The sequence below is a fragment of the Centruroides vittatus genome, unplaced genomic scaffold, assembly GCF_030686945.1.
Source record: "Centruroides vittatus isolate TY-2023 unplaced genomic scaffold, ASM3068694v2 scaffold_2520, whole genome shotgun sequence".
NCBI lineage: Eukaryota > Metazoa > Arthropoda > Arachnida > Scorpiones > Buthidae > Centruroides > Centruroides vittatus.
The window spans coordinates 2521538-2540320 of NW_027122689.1; the positions used below are offsets into that span (position 1 = coordinate 2521538).

General features: G+C 37.6%; 2 protein-coding genes across 4 annotated transcripts in view; one reads left to right on the forward strand and one right to left on the reverse strand.

Moving 5' to 3' along the window:
* Nucleotides 1-4239, forward strand: part of LOC136987571 (phosphatase and actin regulator 1-like) — a 103511-nt gene extending 99272 nt beyond the window's left edge. For 2 of the 3 annotated variants that reach the window (XM_067285323.1, XM_067285325.1), the window contains exon 13: nucleotides 3893-4237. In XM_067285323.1, the coding sequence (XP_067141424.1) occupies nucleotides 3893-3908 (16 nt within the window). In that variant the 3' untranslated portion in view covers nucleotides 3909-4237. Of the gene's footprint in view, nucleotides 1-3892 lie in introns of all 3 variants that reach the window. The other variant, XM_067285324.1, reaches the window with a different exon arrangement.
* A 1299-nt stretch (nucleotides 4240-5538) lies between these two features.
* Mtpbeta (mitochondrial trifunctional protein beta subunit) overlaps nucleotides 5539-18783 on the reverse strand; it is a 47019-nt gene continuing 33774 nt past the window's right edge. Inside the window, exons 14-15 of the mRNA XM_067285330.1 lie at nucleotides 13584-13748; nucleotides 5539-5796 (exon numbers count right to left, since the gene is read on the reverse strand). Of these exons, the coding sequence (XP_067141431.1) occupies nucleotides 5758-5796; nucleotides 13584-13748 (204 nt within the window). The 3' untranslated portion in view covers nucleotides 5539-5757. The remainder of the gene's footprint in view (nucleotides 5797-13583; nucleotides 13749-18783) is intronic.

Sequence of the window (18783 nt, forward strand, 5' to 3'; positions counted from 1 at the left end):
ACTATGAAATCTTATCAAGATGGATGTTTTTAATCCAATTGACAACTTACAAAGAAATTAAGCATTTTTCACGACCACTTGTATTTGTATCTCTGTAGTACTCGTATTTTTTGATGAAGTACAGTAGAGAACCGAAAATCGGAATCAATTGGGGACTGGGGTTGTTCAGATTACGGTCTATGTACAAAAAATATATTAACCTGTCCGATGTTCAAATTTTTCTCCGTTGCGTGTCGCTTCGTGTTGAATTTTCGTCGATTTTAAGCCTAACGAAAATTTTTATAATAATCATCGAGGCTATCGTATCGTTAAGAATTATTTCTTCATTTTGTACAAACAAAATAAATACATTGAAGAATATAAAAACATGAAAATTATACTTTAGAAGTAAATTTAGTATCAAAAACGTTCGATTCGGCACGACACAGTCCGACCGAAAATCGTGCCGATTACCGGCCATTCCGATTACCAGGGTGCCGATTTACGACTCTCTACTGTAGTGATTACCATCAGGAAATGAATGGTTTGAAACATCACTCTCAACGTACACGGTTCTACTATTGTATCGCAGCATTTGCTCTACGAATACGTCCACAAATTTGTGGCGAAAATACAAAATTTGTGGCAGCTTAACAAAGAAAGGAATATGGCAGCAGTTTATGATTTATGATTATTAAACAAAAGACTTGAAATTTAACAACTCTAAGAACCTTGTTGTTTTCCCACAATTATAGTAATAGACTATAATCCCATATTTCAGACTTTACTTCGAGCGAGAGAGAGGACCATACGCATTCCAGATACCTCACGTTGGCATTATTATTATTCTGGGAAATACCATAGATATCGATCGGTTTTTTAAATGGTTTCTTTTGTCGGACCAACAGAATAACTTAACCGGAAAGCTTTTACCTATAGCAGAAAGCTCATCTCTCCGATAGATGCAAACCCAAAAGTGTGGAGCGCATCAAATTGGCGCGTTTAGATAAGCCTTCGGGACAAACGTGTAAAAGTTAAGAGCGGAATCAACAAAATAACATCAAAAGATTTTAATCGAATTCGTAGTACTTAAGTAAATATGAAATTCGTTTGGTTTTATAACCAGAAATTCACAGGCATCATTTTTATGACATTTGTTTTCTCCATTCTCCATGTTTAGAGAATTAGTGCTTTGTCGTTTACATTTTCTTTTCCGCTATCTTTCTGCACTACTAAATATTTTAAGCACAAAAAGCGGAGGGACTCTTCCTTTCTCCGAAAACAGCCCGGTGCCAGCTATAAAAGACTGACGGATGGGTTCCAGTGAGTCGACCACTTCTTCGTCAAATGTCTTAAAAATTGGGGATAAATTCTGTGACTTCCGATATTAAAATCTCTTTTAGACGTTTGCGTTGGAGGGTAACGTTAGCCATTTCGATTTTTTTTTTTTTTTTTTAACTTTCCGTCGTTGGCCGAAAATTCGAACGGAAACCTGTAATAGAAAATTAGAAAATACTTTGACATTCCCGTTTCCGTCGTCTGTTATTTTGACCAAAAGAAAAACAAAATGTCTCCATTGCGTCGTAACTAGTTTGCCATTTTCATTCCATACGAAAAAAACAGACTGTTTTCCGGAAAGGAGCGGGACAAAGCAACGTAGTAGAATTGTTTTTAGAAGAGGACGAGAAGTATTCTTTCTGGTATAATTGAGTGTTTGTTGTCAGTCTTAAGGAGATGGTGTAGTCGGCTACAATTGACTTAATTCTGCTGGCAGTATTAGTATCGTGGAAATAGAATAAAACAGAAAACGAAAGTTGAACTAATCTTTTTCTATTTCATTTTCTGGTAACGTAAAAACTGGTCTTTAATACAATCTTTTTCGTAGGTATAAAAGTTTAGAGCGGGAGTGGCACGTATACGATTTCGGTTTATCACCCGATCATCCTTTTTTCAATTGGCTGTTTTACATTTATTCTAATTAAAGTATATTCGTTTCATTTATTTAAATATCGTTATTCGAAGTCTAATACTTTGGCACGCATAAACATAAAGCCAAGTATGCTTACTAGGGCCTATAGAGAGGTTTCAAGGTCGCATGTCACGTGATAAAACACACGTTTGCTCCGCCCATTCGCCATTTTTGTGGTAGTTTTCGCTCGCTTAGCTTGCACGTAGTCTGTTATTCGACGTCTTTTTTTTCGTTTAAACGTACAAAAATACTGCAGTTCTATTATCGTGGATTAAGTTAAAAAAGATTCTTTTCTTGCAAGCTATTCTAGCAGTCAAACGGGACGAGATGCAGCTCTGTACGAAGAGAAAATTTCGTTATGTCAAGGCGATCCATACGAAGCCAGTTTATCAGACTTCGTCGTATATCGAGAGTTGTGGCCGAAAGTAGAATTTGGTGACATTATAAACTATTTGGTTTTTACAACAAATTTCTACACCCTGTCACAAATGAAAGCTTATAAATCTTTAGAGGCCATAACTATTTAACAAGTGACTGGGTTTCTCCTGATATAAAAGTAAAAGTAATTAATAACAGCGAAGTAATATTGCTTGGAAAGATACGTTTTCTTTTGTTTGTTTAAACTCGTGTTTTTACGTATTTCTTAAGTAAGAATTTTTGTCTGAAAGTAAAAGTCTAATTAAAAACAGCCGTGGAAATTTTTTAATTCAAATTGTTCGGTACCTTTATTTTCTAGTTGAAACTAGCATATAATAAGTCTACTTGCTTTTCGTTTTAACGTGTAATGTTTATAAGTTTGCACTAGCTAAAGCCTGAAATTACGTTAGTTATTCGTTTATAAATGCATTATACCTAACTAAATTAATATAAGCAAATCAGTAAACTCTTTTAGGTTTTAAAATATAACTTAGTGTTTATTAACGTAAATATTGAAATGAAATGTTTCTGACAAACTCTTGTATTGATATTCACTTTACTCGTAACGAAATTTTTCCGGTTAATTCTCGAGAGCCATGCAGTTTGCCTTCGTCGTGAAAGCTCCTCAGTTTGAGATCCTTGATGACAAATAATGCCGGGAATTTTAAAAAATGATGTTCCTTTGTTCTCGAGTGAACTAGCATTACACCCAATTACGCAACAAATCACCATAGTGATATTCGCGACGAAAAAAAACAACACAAGAACTCCAGTTAAAACGCACGTGAACACACACAAAACGTAAACGAGTCACAAACAGTCACAAAGATGGCGCTGGACAATCGCGCATGCTCATGACGTCACTCGTGATGTCGACATGAAACCTCTCTATATGGCAGGACTCAAAAAGGTTAAACCGGGGCAGTGACCAGTATGTGTTGTGGGACCGTGGGGAGAAGTATTTGATTGGGCTTGCTTAAGACCATCGGTGAAAAACCCAAAACTGGGCAATTACCATTTTTTGCCGCATTTAGAACCCATTGTAGAAGAGTAGGCAGAATGGGGTATCGAGTCAAAAAGGTGTAAAATGTTGGTGGCATACCGTAAACATTTGCGACGTGCGCAGTCGAAAGTCGGACTTTGTAATCTGTCCGAAAAATTCAACTATTTTACTCGCTAGTGCAGTGATACTTAACAGAACGTCAAATTTTTTTTCTTTTCTGTAATTTGATATTTTTTATCATTATTACCGAACAATTTTTACAAGTTTTAAGCTTTAAATCTGTTTAAATGGCTGCGTTGGGCCGACTCGACGGTTCCGGAGCCGTCCGGTATTTTTCTCCGACAGCAGTTTTGGAACGCGTTGGTGTTTCGACTCGACATTTACTAGCGCCACCGTTCGTCGGGCCGACGCGACTACGCGACACCTCGGCTGGGTCACCACCGTCGACTCTGCCCAACGCAGCCGACGTAATTAGTCGAAAAAATGGCAGACGGATTACTGACCCGAATAATGGTTTGCGACAGGTTCCACCGACCCTGATGCCAGTAGACGTTCGGCGTACAATTCCATACGTTCGACTTCCCGTTTTGTTGGAGCGGAAGACCGCAAGGCAGGAGCGACCGGACGACGTCGGAAGGAACGCGTTGCGCGCGACCGTCGCCCGGCGCGTAGATATACATATTGTCATCCGCCGGGCGCCGCAGTTTCCCATCGGATATCCTAAAATTGGGCCGGAAACGGTCTTCGTTTATCGCGGTCGGATTCCGGCCGAAAAATAAGACGTTAGTCGATCGTAGTCCGTCACTTAAAAATCGCCGCACCGTCTTCTCTCGCTACGAAAGTTTTCCCGTTCGAACCGGCGTCGCGCGCGGGCGGCGCCGAAAACCGTCTTCTCTCGCTACGAAAGTTTTCCCGTTCGAACCGGCGTCGCGCGCGGGCGGCGCCGAAAACCGTCGAACGTCGATTTTCGAACCCGACGTTTTCGATGCACTTTGTTACGTCTGATTTTTCTCGAAGAAACCTTTTACAATCTATTTGCTTTGTAATCTTGTTTTTAAAATAAGACCGTTTCTATAACGAAAAACCAAACCGCTAATTAGAGGAGGGGCGTGAAAATCTTCCGTTACGCCAGCTGCGGGGTTAATGTGATATCGGAAAACGCAATGCTGAACATACTGCTTAAGGACAGGATGGCTGACACCCTTGCGGGGAAGACACGATTCAGGGACCAAATTGCCGACGCAGGAATGCGAGAAGAGATTTCTTTTTCGTTTTTCCGACCTAACGCCATTCGTTTTTTTAAATTACTCGTATCGAAAGTTTTCTTTTTGTATGGGATTTTTATATTGTATATAGACGAAATAGTTTTCGTTAGCGTGTAAATAAGTTTGCGATTTTAATTCCAACAAATTTCCAGGGACCAGTCCCTTCCCGCGCGCGCGCGTCGGAGCGACGTCCGACGGGTTTTTTTCCTTTTTGCCGGGATAATTTATTCGAAAGTTGCAGCACCCGCCGCAAACTCGAGGATCGTTTCGGGTATAAAATTAGTTTTCTGCAGTCCGCTAGGAAACCCGGGCCGCGACCAGTTAATTTATTATATATTTTATCGGCGTTGAGCTTGCGCATTAAAAAATAAATATATTGTTGAATTGACGTTAATTAGTCGAGCTTTTAAGTTTGTTAAAACGTTTCATCGGAGCGCGTTTTCGTTGTAAATATATTGTATTTGAGGCCAGCTTTCGATACTTTTGTCACCCGGATTATTAAATGGGCTCTACCCAAACGTTTCTGTTGTTCCTATGCAATCCGATGATTTTTATCCGAGCGTTATTGGGGTCTTGGCATACAATCCGCAATAAAATTGTTACCGTGCCTTATCCATTAATTAATTGAGGAACCGTAACAATATATTGTTGTACGACGACAAAAGCGGGCCGATCAAACGACACGCGAGTTAACCGGAAAGAGGGAAGCGAGAGAGAGCGCCGGTGTAGCAGATCCTGTCCCGAACAGTGCATTGAGTAATCTTCGTTCCTTTCCTTTGCTATGTACTAGATGTGTAGTTTTAACACGTATTTTTTAGAAAAACAGTCTGTTGTAGAAAAAATATATGGCCGGCTTGCTCATTCAAATTATAGAACCGTGTAAATAAAAATAAAAACAACACAAATTTTCCCATTATTATTTAATATTCTTCCCGAACACATCATTTGTACAGGTTGCATTTCATTAGGAAATTTTTACCGTCATTTTCTTTTTATGTAAAAATGCTTAAAAATAAACTGTACATTGTTTTCCTCAGTGTTTATTTCTTTTATATTCTTGTTAAACGCTTGCGCGGGACGACGGAAGTATAAAAAGAGGCTAAGGATTTCGTCCTACGTTGCCCTTACTTTCTAGGATAGGCTTCCACCACCATCGCGTGGCCCTGAAATAAACAAAATTCAATTAGTCAAATTCTGTACTTATTCCTAATTCAAATTACACGGGGTGTTTTGACCCGACATGTGGCACCATTTATATATATAAGATTTTTCCCGCTTGGCAATTCAGATAAAATAGTTTCCGAACGGAGATTCTCGCAAATGGGCACGAATGTCAACATAGCATTAAAATGCAGGCGAGCTTCGAGTCTAACACCATGCAAATTATAAATTTCTTTATTAAATCTAAGTTGGACGGCCGTGAATTTAGCTGAAGTAAAATATACCGTTGTTTATCATTACGAAATCGTGAAGAAACTTTAAAATGGAGTAAAGGAAGACCGACAACGTGAAGGTTCGTTCCGAGAGAAATCGTTTTTGGCCGGCACGTTTGGGCCACGTCTATAGTTGAAACTTAGCAAAGATGAACAGGAGGAAGGACCAAAAAGAAAATAGAGCCTTTAGTCCCGTATCAAAAACCACTTATCGAAGAAAATAATGCAAATGAGAAGACAAATTTACGTACAAACTTCTAATCGAAGTACTTTCGAGTTGGCGAGCCACCGTCAGAGATTTCAAACGTACGTTCCAAATTTTGCGAAGTGTGTGACGATGGCTTGTCGGCCCAAAAGTACTTAGTAGTTTGTGACAATAAAGCTAACGACGGTCCAGACGATAAAAAGTGGCAGAGCTCTAGCTTGGAAATGCAATGTTCGAGTAATGTGCGAAAGAAATTTGCTTCTTGGGACCTCGGAAGGTTCCCCGGACGAAAGCGACAAATAAGGTGGCAACTCAACCCGCTACTTTTGCTTTCCGGACTCCGTGACGACGAGCCTAATTAGTAAGTAAAACCCGTGGCAAAAGTTTTAAACTGACAATGCGGTCGGCAATTTTTTTTACAGATTTTCCCAGAGCAAACCCCGTATCTGTATTATGTGAAAAACTACCGAGAATAATGTTGGTGTTCGTACGGTTTTATTTTTATGTTGACAACAATCTATACTATTGCCTCCCAACTCGCTCTATATAACCGTATAGTTCGGCGAGAGTTTAAGACCTCCCGCGACTTTATAGGAAGGTTATAACCCGGTGCAAATGTAAGTTTCACCGTTTAACATATTTACAAAAAACTAATAACAAGAAGTTTAAATTTTCTTCCATAATAATATACCAGACAAAAATTTGAGACTACCGCAGTCTTTCTTTAACGCGAAATGTGTGTAGTTTTTGTTCCAATTTAATGTTCTTCCCGTTTGTTTACTTGAAAATGCGTGCCGGTAAAATGACAACTAATTACGAAAGCAGACAAATTTGTGCGTATCAAAGATGCACCAGCAAAGTTAATTTAGATACTGGTTTCCCCGGGATAAAATGCCGACAACTAACAAAATTCCCAGAAATCGTCTTTTGCCATTAAGAGGCAAGCTAACATTCTATATGTACAATACCTACCTATCCACATTAGACTGCGAAATGGTTAACCGACAACATCAAACGCCAAAAAGGACAGACGCTCTGGAGTGACGTTGCACTCACGGTATATGACGGTACTCCGGTACCGGAAAGTATCGATAATACCATACGGTTGCTTCGAACTCCCGCATTCTAAGTACTGCTTGTAATAATAATAATCCGTCCGTATGCCGATCTCGAACTTTTCACCAGTGTATTACAGAAGAAAATGGTGAAATTTATTAAAATATACTTACTTTTGCACTCTCCGTTTAGTCGTCGGGTTACAACATACCTAAAAAAATTTACCGAGAAAATCATAGCGGTCTTAACTTTCACCTTACGCCGTATATTTCAATCGTATCTAGATACAAGTGGAAAGGAGATAAATGAATAAACAGAGGATGGCTCCGGACTAAAAAATAAAAACGCCGATCTCGTAATTTGAAAGAACAGGTAGTTCCGAGTTACTTAGATAAATAATCGGATAGACATTTATATTTATTACGAGCACCGCACTAGAGTTACTGTCCGACAGTTATACTGCCAAAACCGATAAGCACTCTTTATCGGAGGCCCTGTAAAATCGCTTTTTATCTCGCACTCGGACCGTCGCCGCAGCACGGAGAGACGGCGCCGTCCGTTTATTTCTAAATCACGTACAGCGATTCGGAGATAAACAGTTTCGAAACCGTCGGGTCTGCGGTGAATCGGCCGGACGTGCTCGGTTCGAGAACTCGTACAAAAAACAACAGAAAATTACGGAATTATCAATAGAAATACCGATAGAATAAAATTTAAAATCTTTACTTGCGTAAGTATATAATTTGCATTTTGTATTCTTGTATATGGAAAAGCACTAACTCCAAAAATATCTGGACAACACGAGTTTAGATCGTGTTCAATTCATTTATACGAAGTTCGGACACGAGATCCCCATCCAGAACCAACGACAGATCCTTCGGTTGGTCGTCTGGCTATTTTCTATGTAGTATCACCAAATAATTTGTATTTTGCGAAAAGAAAATAATACATCTAAACGACTCAAATTAACAATAAATGTAGTTCATTATTTTCCATATTCTATTATAAAATACAGTAGAGAGTCGTTTATCCGAACGCTTTCCAGTCGGACTGTGTCGGGCCGAATCGAACTTTTTTGATACTAAATTTACTTCTAAAGTATAATTTTCGTGTTTTTATATTCTTCAATATTTTTTTATTTTGTTTGTACAAAATGCAGAAATAATTTTTAACGATACGATAGCCTCGATGATTATTATAAAAATTTTCGTTAGGCTTAAAATCGACGAAAATTCGACACGAAGCGACACGCGACGGAGAAAAATTTCAACATCGGATAGGTTAATATTTTTTTCGTACGTAATCGGTTATCCGAACAACCCCAGTCCCCGATTGATTCGGATAAACGACTGCTTCTAATGGTATTTTAATACGTTTTTAACCCCAGGCAGACCTCTGAACAGGGTCGAAAATGTTTGTTTTGATTAAACTAATACTGGAAAAATGTGTAAGGTGTAGTGTGATTACTAGAACTGCATCCGTTATTTTGAGAGCAGTGTGTGATCACCGTCACCTGCTACTCACAAATAATATATGATTTGTTCTCTTATCGCCCTGTGACGTGACGACGGATAAATGGCCCGAACTCGTCTAACACTACCCGCGTGACCGGTCCGTGCGCGACGCCCCGTGCGTGACGACGTAAGACGTGCCAAATTTCGGCACGTCTTACGTCGTCGTTAGAAAATGTGTATTGTGTGTATTTTGGAAGTCGCGCGGGAGATCTGGACGGAAGTCGAGTACCGCGCGTTATTCGTATTAAATACCGCATTGATCTCGAAAGGTCGAAGGGAAAAAACGAGTGCACGAGATTTGAATTTCTAATAGTGTGGAGAAAGTAGACGTGTTCTAGATGACTTCCACTTCTGTCTTGCGTGTATATATCGAGAAGAGCGAGTCTTCTGTCGTTTACCCTAACATTATATTGTTGATAATTGGACTTGTCCCCGACTAAGATGACCTATCGATTCCTAAAGTACCAAGTGGGAAGAGACTAGGGATTGCAATCCAGCAGTGTTTTCAGTCCAGCTGGATTTTTGCTGGACCAATATCATTCCAGTTGGATCCAGTGCAGATGTATTTTCGGTGCAATAAAGTGTTATCTATCTATCTATCCAGCAATTTATGGTTTTTTTTAAAAAAAAATAAAACACTTTTTTTAAATACTTAAGAAACTTTTATTATTTAGACTGGTCACTATAAATCAGTAAAACTTCTTACACATTTAGGTAGTAAAATTAACTTTGGATCGGTTTAACATTTGAGAGAGATAATTAACTTTAAATGTTTAGTTAGATTATCATGTAATCTTTAAGTTAAACAATAGCAAAGGTAATTCTACTGATTAATTTATATTAATATATTATAATAATGTAAGGACGGATAATCGGTGGCTAAGCGGCTATCGGTCTTACCAGTTTTATTATATAGGCTCTACGTATCGGTCTGTACTTATTTATAACTAATTTAATTATTCGTGTTAGTAAAGTAGTCGTCTAGTAGTTAGTTGTTATCGTCATAATCGTGAATCGCATACATTCGTATCGTATATCTAAGATACCGATACTCATTCATTTAATTAACTATTTAACTAACTAGGTATTCTCAGTTTCTCACTAATTTTCACAATAAAATTGCCTTGCCTAGCCCACTAACCACTTATAGAATAAAAGTTAAACACAAACTTAATAGAATTAGAATAGAAGTTATAAAATATTAGTTTTGTCTCGAATAAAGTATTTTAAAGGATTAAATAAAATTAAATCGATCACTTCTGTTATTTTTTTGACTTTTTTGGAAGTAGGATCTCGAGAAACAAATGACATTGATGTTGTCGTCTCCCAACCTACTTCTTAATGAACTGTGTATGTATGTATATATCCCACTGCAGAGAAGGCCCTTTCTGCCTCTACGTTAGTTGGTTTCGGGGTCGTCAAATAATCGTAAATCGTTCCGTGACGTGATTCGTTGACGTCACAACCGACCGTAAATTTGAATTATGCACCGGGACTAGGAGAGCAGTTACTTATTTTATTTAGTGCGAAGACATTTTATTTAGCGAGAGCGGAAAGTCGACTGGCAATTACGTCGGCAGAGGCAAAAGAATGGACGGTGCAGTGTAGAGGGGGGTGTAGCACGTGCTGCACCGAACGGCAACGTCGCTCTCGCCGCCGAGCGATGGCGCACGTGGCAAAGCGGCAACGCCGACAACATAGAATTTTGTGCCATTATTTAGAAAGTTAATTGAGTATTTGTGGATCTGCAGCGCTGGATCCAGCAATTGCAATCCCTAGAAGAGACATTCCTATTGGAATCAGATAAGTGGGATCCATCAATGTCGACAGCTGTTAATTATGTTCCTGCAAACATTCGAGAACCGCGTTTCGTAAAGTAGGGCAAGTTTGTTCACTTGATTTGCACGATTTAAATCACAAACTAACAGGCAGAAATTCCAGGATCAAGACTATGACAGCAGAACTTGCTAGTTGAAGAAACGAGAATTTCGGTATATGGGAGAGGGCGTGAGAAATTTTCAAGACATTACTCGATGCAAGGTCAATTGTACACTGATGTAAGTGGCTTAACAGAAGAACTTAGAATTCGTTATATTCTGTAGAAATGAAGATCGTTCGTCAATGCCTTCGGGCACCGACGAACAATCTTTGTAATAGAAAAGAAACACCATCAATATCGCCGGCTTGCTCGGTGATCGGGAAAATCCCTGCATCCTTGTCAAAAAATCTTGGGTGTTGCATTTACATAGTTTACTAATCACAAACAGGAAAATTTGTAAGAAAAATATAATTTATTGAGAAATTATGTGTTTAAAATAATTTGTTACTACAGTGTTTTCTCTTTACACTTTTGCCACTGCCATTGAAAACATTTATACCAAATATGCCAATTCATTTTTCTTTTCATAAAGTGTGTCACCCTTATATAAAGTTAAAATTAATAATGATTTTACGTCACCAAACATTGTCATGTACCACACTTATGTGAGTCTGTAAATTAAAGATTCACCTTTCTCCTCTCTGTTTAACAAAGTCGGGGCTTACGAAGAACATTAAAGCCATGAAAAAAAATGGCAAGGCCCTCTAGTGTCTGTGAAGCAAGTTTACTACTCTAAGCAATGCTAAACTTTCAGCCAGAATCTCTAGAAAATTATGCTTACTGACCAAAACATTATAACCACTCTCCTTGTTGATTTCCTATAAATACATAGCAACACATGTCAAGATCATCAAATGGGTATATAGCAGCCATCGGAAGGTTGATCAAACAATTGTTACGGTCTGCAAACGGGTAAAGCAGCAGATTCGTCGACTTCAACAGAGGCAAAACTGTGATGGTCAGACATTTTGTTGTTAGCATCTCCAAAATAGCGAAACTCAAATTTTTTGCACTTGTCGATAGTAAGTTTCTATCGAAGGTGGTGTAAACATAGCCAAACAATGAACCATTAACAAGGCATAGGTCAGCTGCATCTCATTGACAAGAAAAAATTGGCATAGTCTGTCTCATCTTGTACAAAGAAACATTAGGACTACTGTATATACAAAATATCGATGATGGTGTACGAGTGTCAGGATAGACTGTTCGTCAAATACTTCCAAATATGTGTTTGTGGAGCCGGAGACCTCATTCTGTGCCTCAATTAACAACATTTATTGCTGATGGTGCTTATGGTAGCCACACTGACATCAAAATTAGTGTGTTGATAAATGGAGAAAAGTTGCCCGGTCCAACAAATCACAATTTGCAGACAGTTGAGCACACTGACATTTACAACACTAGACCTTATCAACTGGATGTACCGTACGTATTTCAGGTCAACAATGAGCAGGAGGAGAGAATGTGATGGTCTGGACAATATTTATCTGGGATATGCTTGGACCTATCATCCTTGTGAATGGAACCAATAAATACCACCTGAACAACACTGCAATCAAGTATACAGCAACTGCACTCCCCGACGGAGATGCCTTCTATTGACAAGAAAATGCTCCATTTTACACTGTTAAGATTGTCAGAGAATGATTTGCAGATCACGAGGAAGAGTTCCAGCTATTATTACCGTGACCTCCAAAATACCTTGACAAATCCAATCGAGCACTTGTAGTTTCAGTTTGAGAAACAAATTTGTAATGTATCACCTCAATTGTGTGATTTGCAGGAATCGAAGGCAGTTCTGGTGACATTGTGTTTCCAATTCTGACAGAACACCTACCAAAATCTTGTATGATCTATGACTTGACAGCAAAAAAAAAGTATCAATATCCTATTAAATGTGATCATAACATTCTGGCCTGTCGGCATCCATCCGTCCGACCAGTTTTGGCAGCAAGTCAAACTCTGCCTAGCTGGCTGTCCACAAATCATTTGAATATGTCATGCATGGCTTTCAGGGCAACAAGAAAGCAGAAGACTACTCCAAAAGGCACCAAGAAACATACAGGACTGCTGCAGAGATACAAAGATTGGGCTTTAAGATGCCATTAAGAATTCACTTTCTACACTTACGGGAGCCAGGAGTAACAAACAAGGAAAATGTTCCATCAAGATATATACAAAATAGAAATATGATATTGGGGACACCAAGATCGCTCAATAATGGAGGATTAATGCCAAATTTCTTCCTAGAGAGGGCAATGCTCATAAAAGAAGCTAAAGATACGTTTTACAACAGGTTTTCCCACGCAAATGCATACTTCCATATATTAGAACTAAATGGAATTTACTGTACAATATTAAATTAAAATTTTTTATAGTTTCCAATAATAATATTTTTTCATGTTTTGTACCACCACTTACAGGATAGTTTTTCCTTTCTTACGATACGAAAACCACATTGTGATAATTTAGTGGCCATTTCTGAACTTGGCACACTACATTTAGTAAAAAAAGGAAAAAAACAAACACTAATTTTCATCAGATTACACGAAGAAAATTAAAATTTGTCAACTAGTGTAATACTTTAATGCATTGAAGCTTGCTTGCACTTACCAAATCCAAAGATTACTCTTGATTGTTTTTGAGTATGCTAAGGTAATTTATAATTAAAATACAGAAGTATTTTAATTAAATTATAAATTGAAAAGACAAAATTCTATATTGTTTTATACTTCTGTAAAAAAAATGCAATGGTTTTGATTCTGTAATTTTCATTTATACCAAGTTACGTCCAAGATTAAACTTTGGCAGGTTATTTACCGGTGCAAAACATTTAAAGTCATTGACCGACATTAGTACTTACCAGACCGCCGGAAGCGCAGGCCGCCACCAACCCGAACTGGCCGCCGTTCTTGATGAGTCTGTTTGCGGCAGTGGCCACCAGTCTTACTCCCGTGGCGCCAAACGGATGGCCGATGGACAGAGATCCGCCCCAGGTGTTAAATTTTTCCAGAGGGGGAACACCCACCTAGAATTTATGCACGTTAAAAAATTTTCAAAATATGTTCTTTAACAGAATTCTGTAACTTTATATTTTTTTTTAAATAAGTAATTATCCGATAATTAAAACATATATTTACTAAAATAAAGTAATTAACTATCATTTAAAGACAAATACTTACAATCGAAAGGCGGAGTACAAGAATGGTCTAACCCTCTCCGATATCAAAATAGAGGGTTAATGTTACCTTAGGATCCAAAATGGCGGCGGTGGGATTTTTTCCCTACTTCAAAGACTACTACGGGGAAAAAAATTTTCCCTAGAGTCGTGACGTCGACGCCGTTGAGAATTTTTCCCCGTTCGGTTTCGACCCTGCGTTCGACGTGGCCGAGTTTCCCGTAACCTCGAAACGGACGGTAGTGTGTATTTGCGACGGTAGAGGGAGCTTTTTCGTAGCGTCGTGCGAGAGTAAAATCGGCGGGAAATACGTAGGGGTGTTACGAACGAATATGCAAATGCATGATCTACGACGTGATTCTGTTCCTTTCCGGGCAATTTTATGCAAATCGACTAGTTTCCAGTTGGAATCGTTTGCTGTAGTGTTGCGACGAATTGCGTATTGGAATAATTGCTGTTTTATTTCGTTACGATATTTCATTCTCGCACAATTTATTTCGGTAAACGTATAGTTTATTTGCAATTGTTCGATAATGAGTAGTTTTGCAGATTCGAGTTGCAACGACGAATTTTGGTCGAAATGCACCACCCGTGATTTCTCCATGTTAATTGAAGACGACTTTTTGGAACCAGGTTTGCCTCCCAGTATCGATAACGCATTGAAATTTGCTGTAAAATTAGGCATACAGCCGACCGAGTCCGTTTGCATTCATTGCGATTCTTTATGCAAATTATACTATCGGAGTAATAGAGAAAGCTGTTTCTTGCGATGTAGTAAGTGCGGAACGAAGACCTCTGCCTTTGATGGAACATTTAAAAGTAAATTTGGCCACATTTCTTGGAGTTGCATTCTGTCGTTTATATGGCACTAACTATGTCTGGAATGTACGGCGACGACCTCGGCGATTGCGGCGGGCAAATCCAGAAAAACGGGAGTCGATCGGTCCAATCACATACGGTTGGTATTGCTTATAGCTTTGAGTAATTTGACATCGTTTAAAAAAGGAGTGCCGAATAAAACGGTGGAAATCGACGAGACCGTAATATGTAAAAGAAAGTACGAGTAAGGGCGTATATTTAAAAATACGTTCGGAAAGGAAAAAAAGATAGGAAGAAGCAGGCAACCACCATCGAAAAGTGAGTAAAAAAATTCTTTTTTTTTTATTGTTTATTTCGGTTAATATCCGCAGAGTGTGCAGAGAAATTCAAGATGGCGGCCGGAAACGCAGCCATCTTGAATCGAGGAAAAATTTTTTCCCCGTCGCAGTCTCCAACGTAGGGAAAAATTTCCCCCGCCTCCATTTTGGATCCTAGGGTAACATTAACCAAATAGAGTTAATGGTGTTGTACTTTTGTATATTAAATATATCATCTCTGGTTACTGGAGTTCCAATTAAGTATTGACAGAAACAAACTGAGTAGAAAATGTGAAAAACTATATGGTGTTGCCTTTATGGTACTATATTTAAACTTAAAAAGTGGGGTTAGATCACAGTTGCACTCAAGTTTCTCAATTATCCTCATCTATTATCATCTCGTTTCAGACGTAGAAAATTAGCAGACTTCTCGTCATCCCTTACATTGTCAATGTTTTTGGGTCAACATACTCTCTCATAAACTCATCTTATAGAAAACTTTGAGAAAGCCCACAAATTTCTTACGAATGACATTAGAAGTTCATTCTAGCAAACCATTCCACAACATTGCTGCCTACAGACTAATCGGCCCAAAAAAATATCACAGCACATTTAATTTCGTGTTCGTTTACTTCCATTTTGGAAACAGTAAATAAATCAAACAAGTGATCTAAAAAGCAATGTATAACTGGCTAAATTTGTCTGTTGGTATCTCTTCATCCAAACATCAATAATTTATCACCTCCGGCATGAAACGTATTGACACACTAGCTGTTACACACGACTTCACCCATGCGGATTTTGCAAGCAAACACCATTTATATTCAGTATTTCAACAACCATAGTAATTGTTATATAACACCTATCGCCGAGAATGACGAGAATTGCCGAGATCAAACGAACCGTTTTCAATCTGATCAATTTTCTGGAACGTTTACAATTGTTCTATAATTGAACCAATATGCAATAACAAATTCAAAATTTAAAACAGTTCGAACATTTGGTTAAAAAATCAAAATATATAAAAATATTTATAACAGTGTCTGAAATGTTATCAATTTAATATGCCGAAGTACTCAATGAAGACTAAACATAGTGGAAAACAAAAAAATTGCATCTAAAATAGTACAGTAGAAGCTGTTCTTCAGGTTACGCCTTAATCCTCTCCCCCTCCCACCCGCAAGGGAATTTCGAAAAATCCCTTCTTAGTGTGCATTTTCATGTCATACCCTAACTGTGTACCAAATTTCACCTCTTTAGGTTCAGCGGTTTGCTCTGGGCAATGATGAATCAATCACTCAGTCAGTCAGGACAAATAATTTTATATATTTAGATGAATATTTTGAAAGTATGTCATCATTTTTTCATCCAGCGAAATTCTAAAATTGAAAAGTTTAATAATAATTCACCGCCAGAGGGAGGACAAGACAATCTACATTTTACAGCACAAATTTCTAAGTAGATATAAGGCCCAAAACTTCCGAACAGAAGTCATGGATGCAACTCAAGACGTCGTAAGATCACGAATTCCAATTTTTGTGAAATTTTTATAATTTTAATTGGAGTTTTTCCTATGTTTTAAAGAATTGTTTCCTGGGTGGCCATGAAGCCTAAAAAGGAAGGTCGAGTTGTCCCGAAGTTTTTATTCTCGAACATTTTAAGGAAATAAATGGTGATCCACCAAAAATTTTTTGGAAGCGACTAAGTCTTTTTATTTTTTAAAAAAATTTTTTCATCCAGCGAAATTTTAAAACTAATTTTGAAAGTATTCAAACAATTATTATTATATTGGGTTAAGTGAGATATACTCGGTTAACACCGGTGGCTGTGTACTATGCCGGACCAAAGTCAAGGCATAGTAACCAAAACAGAAATTAAAGAAGTGTATCAGTGTGTGTGTCTGTATTCAGGAATTTTCTCACAATATGACATGTATTCAATATAGTGGCCTTCTGTAGTGTGATGTATGTGTTTCTATTCAATTCTATTGTGCCCAGGCTTTTGTGTAGTGTGTGTGGTATGATACCTGTAGAGGAGAGAACAACAGGTACAATAAGCACCCTATCCATCCTCCACAGATGCCTTATTTCCTGGGCGAGTTCTGTGTACTTGCTAATTTTTTTGGTGCATGCGTTTTGTATATTGTGAGTGTTTGGAATGAATATGTCTATAATGTATGTGATTTTATTGTGTTTGTCAATGAGTGTGATGTCTGGTCTGTTGTGGTAAATTGTTTTATCTGTGATTATGGCTCTGTCGTAGTACATTTTGTGCGTGTTGTTTACCAATACTGTCTGTGGAATGTATTTGTAGTATGGTTCATGGGTGTCTACTAATTTGTGTTTCTTTGCAAGCTCTTGTGTATTATATTTGCTACTTGATTATGCCTGTGTAAATATTCTGTCTGTGCCAAGAGCTTGCAATCAGAGGTGATGTGTTGTATAGTTTCTGGCATGATGTGACATTTTCTGCATGTGTCATTTGTGAGTGTTGCATCTTTGAGTATGTGTTTTCTGTAGTTTTTAGTATTTATGACCTGATTATTATTATTATTATTATTATTATTATTATCATCATCATCATCATCATCATCTACTTTCAATATTTTTTTCAAAAATTAATTATCACTTTAAATTGTTTTGTTGTCAATTGCTCAATTAAAAATTACTTTCATCATCATTGAAAACATGTGGGAGCAGTCAGACAGGCATGGACGGGCCACTGGATTGTCTGCAATAATCTCATGACAGATCATGACTGTTGTGTACTGTGAGATACACTCGAAGCTTACAATCATCAGACAAGCATGAAAAATGACAGACATGGTAATGTTATTTCAAGAAAGTGCTAGGTCAGCATAGTTCCTGCCAAAGGGTGTACAGTACCTACATATTTATAAAAAATGCACATTGATATAAATAAAATGATCATACAAATTAGTGAGGGGCCAGAATTGTGAGAAACTTCATTTGAACTTTATAAAGACAGTATTTAAAAAAATAATGATGTAGGCAATATTGGGTATGTCCATTTGATTGTAACAGCCTTCCTTTTTCTAATATTTCATACGCAATAAAAAACAGTGCATCACAATCTACAAGATCTGTGTTGACGTATGCATGTCCAAAATAAAACTGACTACTAATGCACTCTGTGAAATATAGCACTTGTCCAACCACCAACTTGGCTAACATTAATTTTCACATCCATGAATTGAAATAGTCTATCCGTTTTCATGCTCGTCTGACATTAGCCTCATAATCTGTGTGCACATCACACTACATAATAATTAAACTCACAAAAATATTACACATAAGTAGGTAGTAAATACTGAGTTTATAAAAAGAAATTGTGCAAGTATATGGGAGCCATAATAAGGATCTAAAAGAGTCACACTTTGGTCACTGTGATTAAATAGTCAGCAAGTAACAAAAGGGCACCTAGTTTTCGATGTTTTAAGATAACCCAAGCATTGTCGAGCTAGTTTTTGAACAATAACTATTTAACATTTCTACAAAATAGTTAGTCGAGTCAAGTTATCTCATTTGTACAAAATATTGCAGATGTGATATTTTGTATATATTTTTATATGAAAATTGCTTTTTGTCAATGTGCTTACAAAATTATTTGTAAATAATGACTTTAATAAAATCAATATTAATCTTCAGTTTTCAACAAATAAAACTTGCACTTATACCCAATTGAAGTTTACACATGGTTTTACCTTTATTAGAACACTGAAATTTCTG